Source organism: Gobio gobio (assembly GCF_949357685.1).
Source record: "Gobio gobio genome assembly, chromosome: 10".
Taxonomy (NCBI): Eukaryota; Metazoa; Chordata; class Actinopteri; order Cypriniformes; family Gobionidae; genus Gobio; species Gobio gobio.
In genome coordinates, this window is record NC_137116.1 from 29,992,783 (window position 1) to 30,012,980 (window position 20,198).

Genomic DNA, 20,198 nt, shown 5'->3' on the forward strand with positions numbered 1-20,198 from the left:
TGAAAAAAGCACACAAGATGTGTAGCTTACACACGTCTCATAGAGTGGGCAAGATGGATGTTTTTTTGTATGTGAGTATGTCTAATGATGCTTGACTCTTATAATATTGCTTTAACCAAACAAGCTATTTTATCTTAGTACACTGAACAAAAACGCAGCACTTTTGTTTTTGCCCCCATTTTTCATGAGCTCAAAGATCGAAGACTTTTTATATGTACACAAAAGGCCTATTTCTCTCAAATATTGTTCACAAATATGTCTAAATCTGTGTTAGTGAGCACTTCTCCTTTGCCGAGATAACCCATCCACCTCACAGGTGTGGCATATTGGCCTTTTGTGTACATTATAAAAAGTCTTAGATCTTTGAGTTCAGCTCATTAAAAATGGGGGCAAAAACAAAAGTGTTGGGTTTATAATTTCGTTCAGTATATGAACAACACACAAGACAAGCAAAGACATTATTGTGAAAGTCAACTCAAATTGACCACAAAGGGTTAGGAAAACATTAGTAGGAAATGATGATAAAAAACCTTATAGGATTTGAAAATAATTTCTGTTACTGTGACTTCCAAGAATCCTAATAATAATCTCTATGTATGACAAGCCTTTTGAGAAAGAGATTTGAGTAAATCACCAAGCATCGGATGACAGCTGCCCCAAGTTATATCATATGAGATCTGGGGCTGTCAACTTGTTTTTTAGATGCAGTCCGGCTAGCTGGTATCTCTGTATGCCAAAATAATTTTTCGTCAATGCGAGATCAGTAGCAGTCCTGTCACCAACACACATCAAGTAGAGGAAGACCGGGCAAGATGCCCCCAGAGTAAGACGTCTCCCTCTCCTTCAATTTCCACTTGAATATAGCATTAAGTGCATTTACTATTGCATCTAAGTTGACATCTGAACATCATCTTTTGTGGGATTTATTCCATCTGAACAGGTTTGAAGTTAGTGCCGAAAAGTTACCTGCTTTTCAACTAATAAAGTTCATATTTATTCCTCTAGAGAGATTTGCACATTTTCTCCAATTAAGATGAACTTTTGTTTCTACCTCCTCTTCAGTTGGTTGAGCCCCTGTTCTTAGTTTTATCAAATTTGGTGTCACTGGATAATACTGCTCTCCGAATTCAAATATTTTAATGTATATTTGCATATTTAAATAATTAATACATTAATGCTCTTTGTTCAAAACAAATAATGGAATCTTATATTCCAAATATTTTCACTAAAATATATAAACTTAACTGATAAGATGCATACTTGAATAGAATATTGATTTAGAATTTTTGGGCTGTTTACACGACACTGTTTTCAACTAAAAATTGAAAACATTTTATTCGTTTTGGCCATTTACACAACAAAGCCGATTTGGGGGCTGAAAAACGCTAATTTTGGAAAAATGGGTTTCAAAGTGCAAGTTTCTGAAAACAATATTGTCTCTGTGTAAACTACAAAAAATGAATTTGTGAAAACGGTGACATCATGCGCATGTGTATTATGGTTGCGTCCGAAAACTGAAATATGCTACTTTTCGGGGGAAACATTTCAAGGTAAGAAGGCATCATGGCACGTCCGAATGAAAAGTTAGCTTCACTTCTTGTCTTCTGAGATACCTTAATCTGATTGTTTTTTGAAAACAGCAAGGATGTATCCTTCGCTGCCTTTGATATCCCACAATCTTTCCATTTTGTGACAGTTGAGCTAAAAAAATATAGATGGCGTCTGAAAGGTGCAGTTGGTTGTCAGTTTGTGTGTAAATGTACATTTTTGACCAACGTTTTCCACTTTTGATGTAATTTCTACACTGTAAAAATGGGTAAATAATGAATTGGTTTGAGTACAGCCAACTCAAATAAAAATAAAAAATCAAATGAACTTATTTACAACTTTCTTTTTCTTTTGAGTTCTCAAAACTGACATATTTGAAGTAATCTGAATTGTTGTATTGTTATGAGTTTTATGAAATTGTTACTTTTAATTTAGACAAACTTAAATTTAACTGAAACGGCTGGGATTTCAATTTCCTGACATGCTTTGCCATGAGGGAGAGAAAATGCTAAAATGAAGTGTTATATAATGTTTTTTGTGCAGGGTTAATGTTAAGTCTGGAATTTAGAATTGTTTAATGTTTTTTTATGCTAGTTTAGAAGAGTTTCTGCTATGTTAGTTTTATAGGGTTACCATCATGATGACAAGTGGAGCATGAGCTTAGTTTGAGAACAGATATATGTGACCCTAGACAACAAAACAAGTCATAAGTCGCATGGGTATATTTGTGGCAATAGCCAACAGTATGGGTCAAAATTATCAATTTTTCTTTTATGCCAAAATCATTAGGATATTAAGTAAAGATCATGTTCCATGAAAATATTTTGTACATTTCCTACCGTAAATATATATAAGATGTATCATTAGTAGCAATATGCGTTGCTAAGGACTTCATTTGACATTGTACATTTTTGTTAGTTTTGCCAACTCATACGGGTTTACAGTGTGGCAATTAATTACTATTGTAGTAATGAAATATTTGCTTAGTTATCACCAAAGCACTCTCTATCTTGCTGTAGATCATTGAACTATTATGCTGCCTCAGAAGTCTGTCCAAAATCAGTTTCGTGAGGTGCTTTCGTGCGCAAACGCTGCCTGCAAAGTCATCAATGGCAACAAGTCAGCTGCCTAAGTTTTTGGACTGAGCCTCCATGATCAGTCTATAAGCGCACAGTGTTTCTTTATAAAGTGACATCGCCAAATACTGGCCTGACAGCAGAATACAGCGATTTTAGATGTTCTCGCAGATCAGTGTGAACGGGGATCATTTTGACAATGTTGTCATCTCTACGTGTAACTTTTCAAAAACCTGCATGGGGGGCCGCATATCCCAATTATTTTGCTATAACAAATATATGTTTCCATTTATTTCCCCTAATAATATCTAATAATATGAATGATGCATCATTATCCTGCACATGCTACATTCACAAGTTGCAATTATTTGTACATGTTGTTCTTCAAGGGGTATGTTCTCTTATCAGTTCTTTCCCGGTCCACTCTAATTGTGTTAGGTCCTGTTAGCAGCTCTGAAACATGAGACCTATTTTTAAATCTCTGTTTCTTGATAATGAGAGAAGGCTGTAATGAAGACTGAGAATGCACACAAAGGACCACACCGCGAGTCACCGCCGCACAGGTATCCAAGACTATCTCTCTGTGTAGATTAAACGCTCTCTGCTCTGGGATGTCAAATTCTCAGTGTAATTAACAGCACATCCTGAGAGAGGGAGACAATGAAAAGAGGACTATAAAAAACTGAATTAAAAAACAAAACAAAGGGATGACAACAGGCAAACTGTGGGGGACAATTACATAAAAAGATTGAATTCATGAGAATAGAGGGCACAGTGTGAATGATAAATATACACAAGCGACTAATAGATATAAGATATGTACAGGCCTGAGCGTGCCCAGTCCTTGATTTACATGGCGTACATAAAAAAATAAATGTTTACCCGCTGATAGAAGATTTTATGCATTTTTCCGACCAAATTTAAAGGTACACTATGTATGACTGCATCATCTTCCAAACCGTGTTTTTGTCTTGTCCTGAATCAGTACGCCAATAATAAATGTTTATATTCAGACTATTTTAGACCGAGTGAGAGTGGAGTAGTCCAGTACCTGTGTGACTCGTCATAGACATAAACAGAGAGAAGTAACTCCGACTACAATGTTCTTCCACAAGATAGTGTGACAGCAAATTAAGGAGGAAACTTTTTTTTTAATACATTAATCAACATGCATAAATATTTTGAGTAGTTGCATGTGAAACCCTTTACTTTTTCTGGAAAAAAAGTGTGGCAAAGCTATATATATATATATATATATATATATATATATATATATTTCAAAATTCTTGTTTCTTCTCATCATTTTTTTTTTTAAATATCTTTGATAAAACAGCTAGCAACAGATCCATTTATAATTCTTGGCAGATGCTTTTTTGTAATCAAAACAACAGACAAACAATAGCCAATAGATGAGAAAAGCAACAGCATTTGAGTTAATTTGGAACGAGGAGATGAGCAGCTGCAAAGACGAGAACATCGAAAGAGAGAGTGAGAGTGAGAGTGAGAGTGAGAGAGTGAAGGAGAGAGAGAGAGCTGGGTGTAAGGTTTATAGAGTTGTGGCAGGATTTTTGGCTGGAAAATAATGGAAGAATTAAGATGAGGAATAGCTGCCTCTCCATGTCATATTTTGACACAGTAATCCTATGATATCAGAAAGATATTGTAAAAGTGATTTTTTTTTTATGTTAAAGGTGCAATAAGTGATTTCTGAGAAACACTGTTGATCTTTGAAATCAACCCAAACAAACACACCCCTCCTTTCATTGCTCCGCCGCAAAATGCAAAAACACGCAATGCAAGAGTGGATTTTATCACTCTTTGTCATAGATGAAGAGAAGCAAAATAATGCTTCATGAACAATAAAGTGCAGATGACGAACGAACAACAAGGAAGGACAAAAAAAGAACATACAGTATGCTGTTACTCTAGCTAACATTACAACAACAGCATTTTGGTTCTGTGAAACATACCAATGTTACTCATGTAAGGAGCAGAAACAACACAAGCTCTGCGTCTGTTTTCAGGCCTTCCTGCTTGAAGTTGCTCCAGCGCTGGAAAGCTATTCTAATATTAACATTCAAGAGCTCTTGCCTGATCATAACCCTTCTTTTTCCAGAATATTATTCTCTCTCTCTCCTCCCCCGTCATCATGAATGTAAACACCCTCTACTGCTGATTTGCTACAAGTGTGTTGTGGTCAAGAAGCAACCTCCCACGGTCTCTCTTGAAACCAAAACAGAAGTGACTTAAACTGCAATTCATCGACTGGCCACAAGAGATAGGCTCCAAAAGGGAGTAAAATCTGTATCTCCCCCATGTTACAATGCCCAAATTTACAGCAGAAAAAAAATATGTTTACAGCCTGGTACAAAAAATTGGTCTATACAGCAAATTTTGCCCTTCATGACAACTGTAAGGGGGGTAATTTTTTTTGTAACTTATCCGTTTGTATTATATTAAGCCTTAAAGTTCTACATAATTAAAGGTGTGGCCACTTGCGTGACAGGTAGATTGCCAGGTGGGCATGGTTTCTGCAACCAGGCACCTCAGCTCCACCCATGTCCCACATCTTTGCCCATTTTCAATTATTCGGAAGTGACCATAGACTGTAAAAAAATATGGACGTAGTGTCCGTGACGTCACCCATAGGATTCTGATGAGCCGTTCTGAAGCGCAAAGTATGGACGAGATGGCCGTTGCCATCTTGGCAGCGTGTCATCGCGCGTCACTCCCGGATAACAGAAAATGGGCAAAAAGGCGGGACGTGGGCGGAGCTTAAGTGATGCGATGACTAACAGACAGCAGATAAATGGCTATCCACCTGTCACTCGAAGTGGCCACGCCCTTAATTATGCAGAAATGTAATGCTTTATATAATGTAAACAAATGAGTTATAAAAAAATTCACCCCCCTCACAGTTGTCATGAAGGGCAAAATTAGCCGTATAGACCAAAACCACAATTTGTATCAGGCTGTAAACATGCTTTATTCTGCTGTAAAGTTGGCCATTTTAACATGGGGCTCAATGAGATTCTGCTCCCTTCTGGAGCCTGTCCCTAGCGGCCAGTCGATGAATTGCAGTTTAAGGCACTTCCGTATTTGCTTCAAGAGAAACTGCGGGAGGTTGCCGCTTGGGAGTGACGCGCTACCGAGATGGCGATGGACGGTTTTAGGCTTCAAAAATACTCTTCAGAAACCTACGGGTGACGTCACGGACACTTTTTTTTTTTTTTACAGTCTATGGTTGTGGTGCTCAGTCCGATCCATACATTTCTCAGAAATTGCTTATTGCACTTTAAAAATACTCTTTCCTGTCCAAGCTTGATATGCAGAGACAAAAAAAGAGACTGAAAAGGCAAAACACAGTAACTACAACCAGCACAGCAACCAATGAGGCAAGACTATCTATTTGTCTGACCAATGGTTGATGAGGTGAGTGTTCAAGAAACCTGTTCAAGAAAACACTACAATAATCTATTCATCTATTCAGAATCTAGGCATGCCTTAAATATAATATAGCGTACTACATTGTTTATGTACTTTATTGCCTTTTACAAACAGTAGCTTTTGACTTATTCTTACACATACACATGACGCACTTAAGCGAGTGACCTCCTGATCTCCTGATCTCCTCTGTCATCAGTGGGCAGCTCACTCTCTGATGCTCTGTACTGGCACTCTGTGTTGAATTTGAGCATATAGGTCACACTGACAGAAAAATTGTACCATAGAAGCATCCAGGCATTAGTATTAGGTGTTTGTGTAGAGTCTCGACAACAAATCCAAGGAAATTATTTTTTGCAAGGTGACTCACTGCAGCACTACAGAGTGAGCAGCACGGTGGGTGTCTGAAGTGGAAATTCCAAGCAGCATTTCACCTATTAGATACATTATACGGGTCAATGACACGGATGTCTGAGATGAAAATGAGAAATGTAGTTTAAAACACGTGGCATGTTTTTTTTAAATGTAATGTTTGTATTTATGGTATAGTTTCATTTTTTCACGTTTATTGCACTTTTTACAATAAAAAATGGGCTAAATGTCAAGTGGTGCAATCATCATGTAAAAAGTAATCAAACATTTTCCTTGCACCTATAACATACACATGAGTGTGCACAACTTGCTTTTATTTTATTACTTTTTATTACTTTCTGTTTATTTACTTATTTTCAAAATATGTCATAATAAAAAAAAATAACTGGCTGACCTTGACAAAGTCATGAAAATCTAAATGGACATTTAAATGTTTTTTGGTCACATGACAACAAAATGGCTTCCTTCATGTTGGTTACTCCACACTGACTTTGATTTGGAAGACATACATTTCACAAATATTAATAATTTTGGATGTTGTTTTGGAATTAAGAAATGCTTGTAAATTTTAAGAAATAATATTTGAATTATAAATAATAGGCTATACCACACTGATCACGTCAACATTTCCTTATTTAAGAATTTCAGCCATTTCCAGAAAGTTACACCATGCACCTTGACATTGTTTAGGCTATTTTAAGCCCAACAAAAATATCAAATTGACTTTTAATTTAGAAAATGAAAACATGTTCACAATAGAAGAGGTGTTCAAGTGATTTCTGCATGAATTTCGTTTAATGATGTCGTTGTGTGTCAATGCAACTGATGCACTTGTGCAATATTTGTGTCAGCGATTGCAACTACATGATCTACACACGCAATGCCAGTCAAGCAGTGAGAGAGGCAAACTCATGTATATTTTACAGATGCACATGTTTTTTTAAGCACTGCATGACATTTGCCCTCACCTTCCTCAACAGTTTGAGCACGTCCGTCGCCTCTTCTATCTTCCTCTCCCGGAGGAGCTTCTGAATCTCTCGGATCCAGGCGACTCGTCTGACATACGGGCTGTGGTTGGCTCTCCTCAGCACTCCCGTCAGTTTATCCGACCTGAGCATCAGGGATGTAAACAAGAAGTCTCCGCTCCGATCGCTCTCTCCCGTGCTGTCCAGATGCTTCCGTCGCCTCCTTGAAAAATTCTCATTGTCGAGACTGTTTTGTCGGCTGAGCCTAGAGCCCATGATTTCAGTCACGTTAAAAAGCACAATGTTACTCTAAATACGACCCTTTTGCCTCTCAAACCATGGCAGCCCGTAAGATAACGCCCAGCGGTCTCCACATCGGTCCGAACTTGGGTAGCACGTACTCGTTATGCTTCCAGTCAATGTCCTTTGTGCAGTTCTCCCGACGACACAAGTAGTAGTAGTTTTAGCTGCGGAATTGTGAGTGTTTTGTTCTTTATCCCAGCTCTCACGTCCTCGTATGTGTGTTTGTTGTCAGTAGGACACGTCCGCCTGATGCTCTAGTTGGTATTCAGTGATGGTGATGCTCTCCAGCACCACGCGTGGATCATTACTGAGGTCTGTCCTGCCATTGGCTAGCGGTGTTTCGTGTATGTGCCCCATATGCCAAGAAAGGTGGTGGTGAGGGGAAATCAAAACTACATTTTAATCGAGTTTTTTAACTGAGGGTGAATTAATTTCATAAATTGATGCTGAATAGGAGGTCCAATTGGAAGTAAATTGCATCTCAGTTCTAGACAGCAGTTGCAATGATAAGTGAATTAAGACTTTCGATAGTCTTTTGCTTCTCAGATGTTTTTTTCAGTTTAAAAAGGATTTCTTATGGAATTTCAGAAGAGTTCTCAACACTATTTCACACTGTTCTCAGATTTGTTAAGTTTTCAGTATGCACATTTTTTCTTTAGGCTATTCTTCCGAAAACAAATTATTTAAATGCTCCCTAATATTGTTGAATTTAGCAGTGACACTTTACAAAGGTCTCATTTTTAAACATTGTTTAGTTAAGTTAGGATTTCGTGGTAAATAATTCCATCATGCGTTGGACTACGTTCCGGCTACTAAAGCGCATGGGGTGGAAAAGTGTGATAGTTTGAAGAAATTTTTAGGTTTGTTCGACTTGAAGAGGCGCTTGCCAGACCTATCTGTGTTTGACATCACAATACCGCAAGAGTGATTAGAGAGCAGACGACTTTCGATTAGCTCTCATGATACTGTGATGTCATACACCGATCGGTCTGTGTAGTGCCGCTTCAAGTCGAACACACCTTTGTTCAGTGAAATTTCAATCAAGACCGAAAGTACAAGGTAGACTCATAAAAGGTAGACTAGTCATCATCAGGTATTTTCATAAAAATAACCGGGGCAAATTACATTTACATTTACATTTAGTCATTTAGCAGACGCTTTTTTCCAAAGCGACTTACAAATGAGAGCAAAAGAAGCAACTAGAACAGTCAAGGGCAACAGAATGCAAGTACTGTAACAAGTCTCAGTTAATCTAACACAGAACACACAGGACAGTTCTTTTTTTATATATAAATAAATTAGACAGACAGAAAATGAAGAGAATGATAAGTGCTATTCTTGATTGGTCAGGTGCTGCTGGAAGAGATGTGTCTTTAGTAGGGATGCAACAATACAGTTAGTCCACGGTTCAATACATACCTCGGTTTTTACTCACGGTTTTCGGTTCGGTTCGGTTCTGATGGCTTGTCACATACATTTTTTGTTATTCTATTCTTAGGCGACAGGAACCGCAAGAGGTTAAAGAGAAAAAAGACTATTTTTTTTATCGCAATACTCTTTATTTATTTTAATTAAAAGAATTGAAAAACCTTACTTAAACTTAAAACTTTACTTCAATAAAACCCTTCTACACATTCCTAGTGTATTGGATAATATAAAATAAATATATATAAAGATTTACACTGGCAGCTCAGAGCTGTACAGCAACATTTAAGTATGAAATTGAATGAGTAAATGTAAAAATAAAACACTACATAGACTTCACTATAAAACATTGATTCTTAGCTAGTTTTTCAGTCAAGAGCAGTGAGTGATTTTCTCTGTCTTTTGTTGTTGTATTAACATTAAAGGGATATTTCACTCAAAACTGAAAATTATGTCATCGAGAAATGAATACAGGTTTGAAATAATATTAGAGTGAGTAAATAATGACATAATTTTATAGGTGAACTGTCCCTTTAAGGACCGCGTGTTCACTATAGGCTGCGCTGCTATCAATTTAAGACCTCTACACATCTACTAATATACAGACACGACTGCGATTTTACTTTCATTTTAGACATAACCGACTGTGTTTATGTTAACCTTGTGTGTATTTGACTGTATTAGCGCAGTAAGACGACTACTTAGTTCAGTATTCACGTGTTTGACAGGCTTTTTGTGCGCGCGCTCTGAAAAGCGCATGTTAAAACCGCGCACGCGAATGAAACTGGCAAGGCTTTAAAACGCATGCAAATAATGAACTTTCGTGATTGTGAATAACTATAGTGTTCCGTGAGTATTACTCCACTAACGTGTGATGTGAATGTATGTCGCGTTGTTCAGTATTGGGATGGAGGCAAATGATAGAATTTGTAGAAAAAAAATTAATTAAATGCGAAACCGAAATAAACGCAATTCACAAGCGCGTATTGAACCGTGAATGCTGTACCGAACGATTCAATATTATATTGAGAATTGTGGCATCCCTAGTCTTTAGGTGTTTTTTGAAAATGGCTACAGACTCAGCCGCACAAATTGAGGCAGGTCATTCCACCAGGTGGGAACGGTATGGCACCACAAGGCGTCGTTAACTGGCAGGACGTAAGTTCCTGGTGGGTGTGTAAGTCTGAATGAGCGAGTTTATGTATATTGGTGCAGGGCCAGTGGTTGCTTTGAAGGCGAGCACCAGTGCCTTGAATTTGATGCGAGCGGCTATTGGCAGCCAGTGCAGACTGATGAAGAGAGGCGTGACGTGCGCTCTCTTCGGCTTGTTAAAGACCACCCTCGCCACTGCATTCTGGATCAGTTGCAAGGGTTTGATAGTGCATGCCGGAAGGCCCGCTAGAAGAGCATTACAGTAGTCCAGTCTGGAGAGAACAAGAGCTTGGACCAGTAGTTGTGTAGCATGCTCTGATAGGAAGGGTCTAATCTTCCTAATGTTGTATAATGCAAATCTGCAGGACCGGGTTGTTGCAGTGATGTGGTCAGCGAATTTTAGCTGATCATCAATCACAACTCCAAGGTTCCTGGCTGTCCTGGACGGAGTAATGGTTGATGAACCTAGCTGAATGGAGAGATTGTGGTGAAGTGCTGGGTTGGCAGAGACCACAAGCAGTTCTGTCTTTGCAAGGTTGAGTTGCAGGTGATGATCCTTCATCCAGGCAGAAATGTCTGTTAGGCAGGCAGCGATACGAACACCAACCATGGGATCATCTGGTTGAAATGAGAAGTAGAGTTGAGTGTCGTCGGCATAGCAGTGATAGGAAAAGCCATGTTTCTGAATGACAGATCCCATTAATGACATGTAGATGGAGAAGAGAACTAAATGAATTAGCAACACGGGACGAAAGTAACAAAGCACACAACCCTTGACAGATCTGCCAAATATCACGTGATTCCGTCATCGTTTTCCGCGGTTAGGTCCGATATGCAGTTTTCAAGTACGGCAAGTAAATTAATGAAGCAGTACTTTTTTTCTAATTACAAGTTATGTTTCTTGTTTCATGTGTCACAGTAATGATCAATCTACGGGTTATTTAGTGCTGTTACACACCCTGAAGGTTTGTCTTTTCAGAGTTTTTTAAAGTAAATTGTGTTTAAATGTCAGGACTTCCTGTCGGGACGAAAGTAGCACTTGTTACTTTCGTCCCGCTATTATATATATAATGCATATTATGCTAATTTAATTTAATTTAATTTTCATATTGTTCATACTGTTGCATGTTACATATTAACAAGGTCATAGTCAGGTATGTTTAATAAAAACAAGATTGTTGTATTGTTACTTGGGTCTCGATTGTATTGTTGTGTTACTTTCAAAAGTAACAATGTGCAGCTTATGTTCAAAGTGAAAATATACTGTAGTCATTCTACATTTGTACAAATTACCACCTGCTATTGATAGACCACACTTGTGAGTTATTGACCACAGCAAAAATATATCTCGGACTAAAATATTATCTTTTAAAATGACGTTTTTCTCTCCCTATATTGATAATGCAATGCTAATCGAATGAGCTATTATTTAGCATTTTAGTCTCCTCTAAACAAAATCACATGGCATGGTTTTAAAAAAAATCATTAAATTAAGAGTTTTACAGCTCTTCTCTTGCTTAATCCTCAGATTTTAAATAAAACATGGTCAGAACAACATTAAGCTATATTTTATTTTATCATTATTTTATCATAGAATATTCTTGTTGAAACCCAAAACACAAGGTGTGAAAACAGAGCTCCAAATTTGCACAGAAGCTTTTTTTTCTTCAAATGTTATATTATATTATATATTATATTATGTGTGTTATTCTTAATGAATACAAAAAATAAAAATGGAAATATTTAAGTTATTGTAGTAGTTTCTAAATCCAGAAAGTGTTTTGAAAAAACTCTAAATCCAGAAAGTGTTTGAACTTAGGGCTTTAAAGAACAGTTAATGAACAAAGCACTAAAGGAAAGGAAAAGGAAAGGAAAAAGGTCAAATGTATGCCAAACTCATTCATTAAAGTATTGCGCATGACTCAGACATTAAACGTAGCCCCTTTTCAGTAAAGAGTGGCCCCAGTTTTTTTTTTTAAATCCTATATCCAATTTTTTATTCTATTTTTTTTTTGCCGGGGGGGGGGGGGGGGGGGGGGGTATGGACAATATACTGTAAAAAAAGATGGACAATGCGCCTTCACTCTCTTCCATTGACGTAAGTGAAGCCAGCGGTGTTCGAATATGGCGCAGACATCTTGGGTCTAGAGTCTACGCAGTATCAACTTGGAGCCAGATTCGGCGAAGTAGTGAGCGCAAAGCCGCAATATCAAGGTCCCGCCAACAGGGAGAAAGAAATGTAGAGATTAAAAGCACCAATCTCTTCCAGAAGTTCACGAAAAAAAAATCACTCAGAGAAGCTGTCGATCTCAGCTGTCAATCATAACGTCACACCTCCGTTTTTATGGGGGGCGATCGAAACGCATTGGCTTCACTTTTCAGGACTCGTGTGGCACGCTTGGTATGGACACTGATAAGTAGGCTAGTGATGGTAAAACGAAGCTTTTCGAAACTCAAATGGACCATTTCTTCGCAAAAGGATTGACTTGTGTTTTGCACCTCCTGGTCGTACGCAATGAACGGGGTTTAACACATTGAAAACTCACCCAAAAAATAACGATATACAAACCAATGGCAAACGTTTATCAAGAAAGTTTAAGCTAATAAATGTGATCAACAAATAAATAAATATGACGATTTTAGGTCTTTTATTAATGTTTACTGCTTGGTTTGTATGTTAGGCAGGGCTTGTCAAATTAGCTAAATCACAAGATATTTAATACAATATCCTTTTTGTATTAGCTATACACGCATAAGTATTACAAATCATAAAATTAATGCAAAACCTACATTATAAAACTGACCTAAGATCATTTAAGAACCTCGTTCAAGGGTTCACCAGATCAACGCCATCTAGCAGCGAACCATACGAATTTTGAAATGTTTCGAGACCAAGGTTCGAAACAGTATGACATAACGAAGCCTTGTTTGCTGAAATCACGTGGCTTAGTGAGTTTGATAAGGTCCAACCCACTGATTGGAAACAAAAGATTTGTAAATGTTTCGATGCTTCAAGGACAAAGTAGCTGTAAGAAATTTTAGGGCAAACAGCTGAGACATAGATAGCAATACAATCCATCAAGACATGAATTGACCTAGCTAAGGTATGGTGCTGATTGTTCTGCTGATGTGCTCTCAAACCTAAACATGAGTAAAGAATGTTAAAATGTTAAAGGAAAATGTTAAACACCTTCATGAAGAATCAATCCATCACATCACAGGTCTTCTGCTGGCATTGAAGGTTACATGACATGTTTTGTCTCACTGAAAACCTTCTAGCTGATAATGTGGCCTAGACGCTCGCTTAAGCCTCTCTTATTCAGCTGCGGTAAAGCCTTTCATTATCTGTCCAAAGTGACATGACAGATGGAATAGACCTTAGCAACAGACCTTACTGATGTCCCCGTCTGATTTCCAGGCTTGCAGCCTTTTTTCAAAATATCTGCTGAAACTCTATCTGTCTTTTATTTCCAATGTGAAGGCAGGCAAAAAAAATGGACACATAAAAAATGAGTTCCTACTGAGGGTTGGTTTTCAAAAACTTGTCAGTAAGCTATTGCATATTTTATTGCTGGCAGTAGTAGCATGAATGCAATATGCCATATTTACTGGAAAGGCAATTTCCACATATGCAAGTTAATTGATGTAATATATATCAAGGTGGGTGGCTGTAGAGAAGTGCACAGCGATGAAGATACTTAACAGAGCTTTATTCTAATAATCAACTCAAAATAAACAGGAGAATAACTAGATCACACAACCACGCGCACACTGACGTTAAACAATCCAAAACAAGGAACAGACGGAAACTGAGGACTTTAATACATGAGGGCAAACAAAGGAGCTGATGAGTTCATTGACGAGGGACAGGTAAATGAGATGAACCAATGAAACACATGGGAAAACTGGGTCAAAGGAAAATTAGCAATCAGAAAGTGAACACAATGAAAACAAAGACAGAACAGATTCTGACAGTACCACACACCCCCTGGGAAGATCCTTGGGAGGATGAATCGGAGGATGATCCAGGGACAATCCTATGGGGTTGTGAACTCTGGAGCAGGCTCATGGGCTGGAGCAGACTCTGGACTGTGCTCAGGGGCAGGAGCGGGATCTGACGCTGCTTTCTCGGGAGGGGGCTCTGGCACAGCGTCCTCTGGAGCAGGCTCTGAGATTACACTCGCTGAAAAGGACTCAGGAATTTCTCTCACTGGAACAGACTCAGGAATTTCGCTGACTGGAACGGACTCAAGAATTCCTCTTACTGGAATGGACTCGGGAATTTCACTCACTGGAACGGACTCAGGAATTTCTCTTACTGGAATGGACTCAGGAATTTCATTCACTAGAACGGACTCTGGAATTTCACTCTCTGGAGCGGACTCTGGGATTTCACTCTCTGGAGCGGACTGAGATTTCACTCTCTGGAGCGGACTCTGAGATTTCACTCTCTGGAGCGGACTCTGGGATTTCACTCTCTGGAGCGGACTCTGAGATTTCACTCTCTGGAGCGGAGACTGGGATTTCACTCTCTGGAGCGGACTCTGAGATTTCACTCTCTGGAGCGGACTCTGGGATTTCACTCTCTGGAGCGGACTCTGAGATTTCACTCTCTGGAGCGGAGACTGGGATTTCACTCTCTGGAGCATGACTCAGGAATTTCACACACTGGAATGGACTTAGAAGCGGACTCTTGACTTGCGGACTCTGGACGAGAGGACTGAGGAATGGAGAACTTCCTTAGAGCCGCTCTGACAGAAAGGATGGAGGGGTCCGCTGACTTTGCCATCAGGTCAACACTGTTGGACACAGCCTTTTGGGCCAGGCGAAAGGCTGAAGAATAGGCGTCCTGATGGTCGCTGGTGCAGAGTCCATGGAAGGTTTAGGTACAGGTTTGCGATACAGGGCTGGAGTAGTTTCTAAATCCAGAAAGTGTTTTGAAAAAACTCTAAATCCAGAAAGTGTTTGAACTTAGAGCTTTAAAGAACAGTTAATGAACAAAGCACTAAAGGAAAGGAAAAGGAAAGGAAAAAGGTCAAATGTATGCAAAACTTATTCATTTAAAGGTCCCATGGCATGAAATTTTCATTTTATGAGGTTTTTCAACATTAATATGAGTTCCCCTAGCCTGAATATTGTCCCCAAGTGGATAGAAATGTTGATCGGTGTAAAACCGAGTTCTGGCTGTCTTTCTCTGCCTTTGAGAAAATGACAGCCCAGACGAGCCAGTCCTGAAGTCTCCTGGTTTGACGTCCAAGCAGGAACGGTTACCTCCCTTTCCTCCGCCCAGAGAATCTGGCACGCCCATGCAAACGCTCGAGAGATCATGGGTTGTGAACGAGTGAACGCTGGCAGTTTCTCAGTGTTTGGATGTACAAATGAAAACAGAAGTCTTTTTTCAGTTCCTTCTGATCTGTGATCAGTGATTTCTGATGTGTAGCTAATTATTTATTATTCGTGCACACGCAGCGGCTTCTCTCTCCAGACAGAACGGTGTTTTCTATCTTGTGAGTCAGTGTTTTTGTACGTCCTCGTCGCGTCTATCGGTTCTAAAATGTGCATACAGTCATGAGTTTCTGCTCAACATCGGCAGAGTCAGATCTTTAGAGATAAAACTCACACACGCCGAAGCTCAGGCTGCACTGGCCGGTGGCCTTAAACATCCCCGACCCCCAGTACTGCATCTGGCCCACAGCGGAGGCACCAAACGCGGCGTGAGATTAAGCAGAAGGGGGGTAAGCGTGAGCATATCCGGGCTAGCCAGCCTAGCCCCACAATAAACTGGATTACATTCGATTACTGCTGTTGTGTCTTTGTTTGCGCTGTGTACTGTGCCTACTCCTGCCTCGTAGACCTCGTTAAACCACGCCCCCTCCGCTCATTTAAAATGCAAAGATATCAGCCAATCACAACAGTGGGCGTTTTTACTGAAGTCTCACAGCAGACACGCCTCTTGAAGCAGGGCATTCAGCCACAGGGCAAACAGCAGTAAATAAAAAACTTTTATTTCTAAATTATGACATTTTATGATGTAAAAGTCATACTAACAATATAAGTACACCTCAGGAAACATTATAAAATAAAAGAAAAATGCCATGCCATGGGACCTTTAAGAATTGCGCATGACTTGCATATTAAACTTGGCCCCTTTCTGTAAAGAGTGGCCCCTTTTTTTTCTTTTCTTAAATCCTAAATCCCGTTTTTTTGGGGTTGGTTGGTTAACGTCGCAATGGGCCAGACTGTAAAAAAAGATGGACAATGCGCCTTCACTCTCTTCCATTGACGTAAGTGAAGCCGGCAGTGTTCAAATATGCCGCTGACATCTTGGGTCTTGAGTCTGCGCAGTTTCAACTTGGAACCAGATTCGGCGCAGTAGTGAGCGCAAAGTGGAGCCGCAATATCAAGGTCCCACCAACACTCCCGCCTAATCAACAACTTTTTGTGAAATAAACATTGGAAATGTAGAGATTAAAGTTAAAACTCCAATCTTTTCCAGAAGTTCACGAAAAAAAATGTCCGTTGGTGCCTCAGTGACTACTTCACTCAGAGAAACTGTCAATCTCAGCTGTCAATCATAATGTCACACCTCCGTTTTTATAGCATCAAATAACAAACTAAAACCAAACCTATTTAAAGAACAAACACTTCTAACATCAGTGTGATAAAAACAGCCTAAAATGACAGAAACCATCTGTGGAAAGCAAAAACATTTATTTGATGTGTAATTTGATTGTTTAGTTTGTCTATGCCCCATTACATAACATGGAGAGGGCGGAGTTTATGACCTATACTGCGTCCAGCCACATGGGGGCGATCGAAACGCATTGGCTTCAAAGGTACAGGTTTGGGATGAGCTGGAGCACAATGTTTTCAGGATGGGACTGGATGACCACAGGTAATGTCCTCAATTTCCTCAACAACGAAATAAGATCCGTTTAGCCAGAGGACATGATTAATGAAATCAACTAAGGGAATATAACAATCACCAGGAGATAAGAATCGAAATAACTCATCATCCAGTCCCATCCGAAAGCATGCATTGAGCATAGAATCGCTCCAGCTCACCAGATGGAACAGCTCCAGGAATTCCCCCACGTAATGCTCCAAAGGTCAGCCTCACTGCTGGATGTGACAGTCTCTGTTGCTCAGACCGTTCCATTTTAGTTGGTCATGGATTCTGTCACGGTGGGTGGCTGTAGAGAAGTGCACGACAATGAAGATACTCAAACAGATCTTTATTCTCTAATAATCAACTCAAAATTAACAGGAGAATAACTAGGAGATCACTCAACCACGCACACATTGATGTTAAACAATCCAAGACGAGGAACAGACTGAAACTGATGGCTTAAATACATGAGGGAAAACAAAGGAGCTGATGAGTTAATTGACGAGGGATAGGGGAATAAGATCAACCAATGAAACACATGGGAAAACTGGGTCAAAGGAAAATGAGCCTACAGAAAGTGAACACAATGAAAACAAAGAGAGAACAGACTCTGGCAAATATATATATATATATATATATATACACCGATCAGGCATAACATTATGACTTGTTATGACAGGAATAAAGGAATGAAGTGAATAACACTGATTATCTCTTCATCACGACACCTGTTATTATCAGGGTTCTAAATTAACTTTTTTTATCACCAGCCAATGTGGCTGGTAACTTTCTAAAGTTACCAGCCAATCAGAATATCCACTAGCCAATTTTTTTGCAGTGAAAATAAGAGAAATTATGAGTGCCACTGAATGCATTTGATTATTTTATTAGAATTGCTGGCATGAAAAACACAAAGTACAATACAAAAAAATATACACAGAAAGTGCAAACATTTAATTTCAAGTTTGGGATCTATCTATCTATCATTTGAATAGCATGTCTTCAAAGCTCTTCTTCTTCTTCAGAGGTGCCATCAGAATCTGAGCCACCCTCTGTTCCTTTTGTTCCATGTTTGCGCACAAAGTCAGGCCTGCGTGAGCGCAAACTGTCAGCATGCCAGATGTCAATGGCTTTGGTTGGGTCAAAGTCTTTGATGTCAGGTGAGCACAACTGGGTTTTAAGGAGGTCAGAGAGGGTCTCACCTTTTAGGCGTGAGCGCCAGTCACTCTTTACCTGCTTCATAGCACTGAACCCTCTTTCACAGTCAGCTGTAGTTGCAGGGATGGTGAGGAGAGCATCAAAAAGATCAAGGACATCAGGACACCGATGGCGCAGCATTCTGTTCACAGTAGGCCAGGTCTTCTCAAAGGTTCCTGTAGCAGGGTGAGACAGAAAATATGCATTATGCATTTGCAAACAATTATACATTTTCAAATGCAACTTTAGTTATTAAAAGATGGCATTCAAATTGGGATTGTGCCTTTAACAAAATGTTAATTACTCTGATTCCTGATAAACAAAATAAAACTGTCTTACAATATTAGACTTTTCTATAGCGCTTGGGAACTTTTCAAGCACTTGTTTAAAAATGCTACTGATATGGTACATCAGTATGAATTTTTTTCCTCAAACATCATTCTCCAAGTACCTTGGCTGAATCCTGCTGTGTACAGTTCAGACTTGAGAATTGTCCATTGATCAGGGATCAACTCCACATCTACTCCAGCAGACAGTAAAAGAGGTCGGAAGTGACTGATGAGTTTGTTTACCTCTTCATCACCAAAATCTGAGAACAATGGGGAAAACATTAATATAAAGTTAAGCAGTTGTCTTAAAACATAAAATGCGTAAAGATTTGTTCATTACATTTGAATTGCTAACCTGAACTCGTGTCTGCCTCTGGCCAGCACTGGAAACTGGTCAGCTGCATAGCCTGCAGGACACCACTGTTCACATCACTAAATCTAACAGTGATGCACCGGCACAGAGAATCGATTAGCTCATTCTTTGCCTTGTCATGCTGGTCGGCATCAGTAGGCTTCAGGAGGACTCCCTCATAGGTGTCTGTGTCCAGCACTGCTCTCAGCTTAGGCCCAGGTCTACAGTTGTGCAGAGATGGATGGATGAGCATCTTTTTAATTATTTTTTATTTATACTGAGATGAAAACACACCAACACAACCTAAAATGAAATCATAAATTGTAGGATATATAATACATACCTTGACTTGTACTTTTCTATGACAGCCTGAGTGGAGGAAAGGCAGCTCTGAGCTTCAGCCAGGGTTGACTCTGACCTCTGCAGTGACTTGGAGAGGTTACTCAGTTGATAGATGGTGTCATGGAGAAGGCAGCAAAATCTGAGCACTCCACCATCCTTGGCTATGTTGAGGAACCCCTTGGCTTTGGCCCTCAGAACAGCATTGATGTTCGTGGCCTCCTGGGACTACAAACAAAACAACTGCATTATATCAGACAGCATTTAAAACTGATGAAGAGAAAAAGAAAGCAAACATTAAATAATCCATCTACACTGCTGGTTTTAGTAGGCTATACATTAACATACCTTCTCATCTAGGTGGTGTACAATGCCAGCATATCCCCTGAGAAAATGGTCTAGTGCTATGAAGAGATGTGGTAGCCACCGGGTTCCACCTACTCTGGTTGGCATCAAAGCCTTCATGTTCAGCTCCCTGAAGTGTTGCTTTAGGCTGGCCCTGTTCACTCCACTCTTATGATATAAGGTGTAGAGTCCACTCAACAGGTCCTCAACTTTCCTGGCCATCACATTTTTCCTTATTCCGTCTGAAAAGGCAAGCTCTAGCTTATGGGCCATGCAGTGGATCCCCAGCACATTAGATCTGTCTGCACGCAGTTTTGTAACTACACCATTTTTTACCCCTGTCATTACAGATGCTCCATCTGTGGTGATTGCAACTAGCTTGTCCTTCCAATCTGTGCTGACTCCATTTTCCATTATACTGCACACTGCTTCAGCTATATTTGTAGCATCTGGCTTTGAGAC

The 20,198-nt window shown here is 39.5% G+C and overlaps 1 protein-coding gene across 2 annotated transcripts in view; it reads right to left on the bottom strand.

Moving 5' to 3' along the window:
• lrrc75ba (leucine rich repeat containing 75Ba) overlaps window positions 1-7,984 on the bottom strand; it is a 52,541-nt gene extending 44,557 nt beyond the window's left edge. For both annotated transcript variants that reach the window (XM_079827502.1, XM_079827501.1), the window contains exon 1: window positions 7,409-7,984. In XM_079827502.1, coding sequence (XP_079683628.1) covers window positions 7,409-7,681 — 273 coding nt within the window. In that variant the 5' untranslated portion in view covers window positions 7,682-7,984. The remainder of the gene's footprint in view (window positions 1-7,408) is intronic.
• Window positions 7,985-20,198: the final 12,214 nt, after the last annotated feature.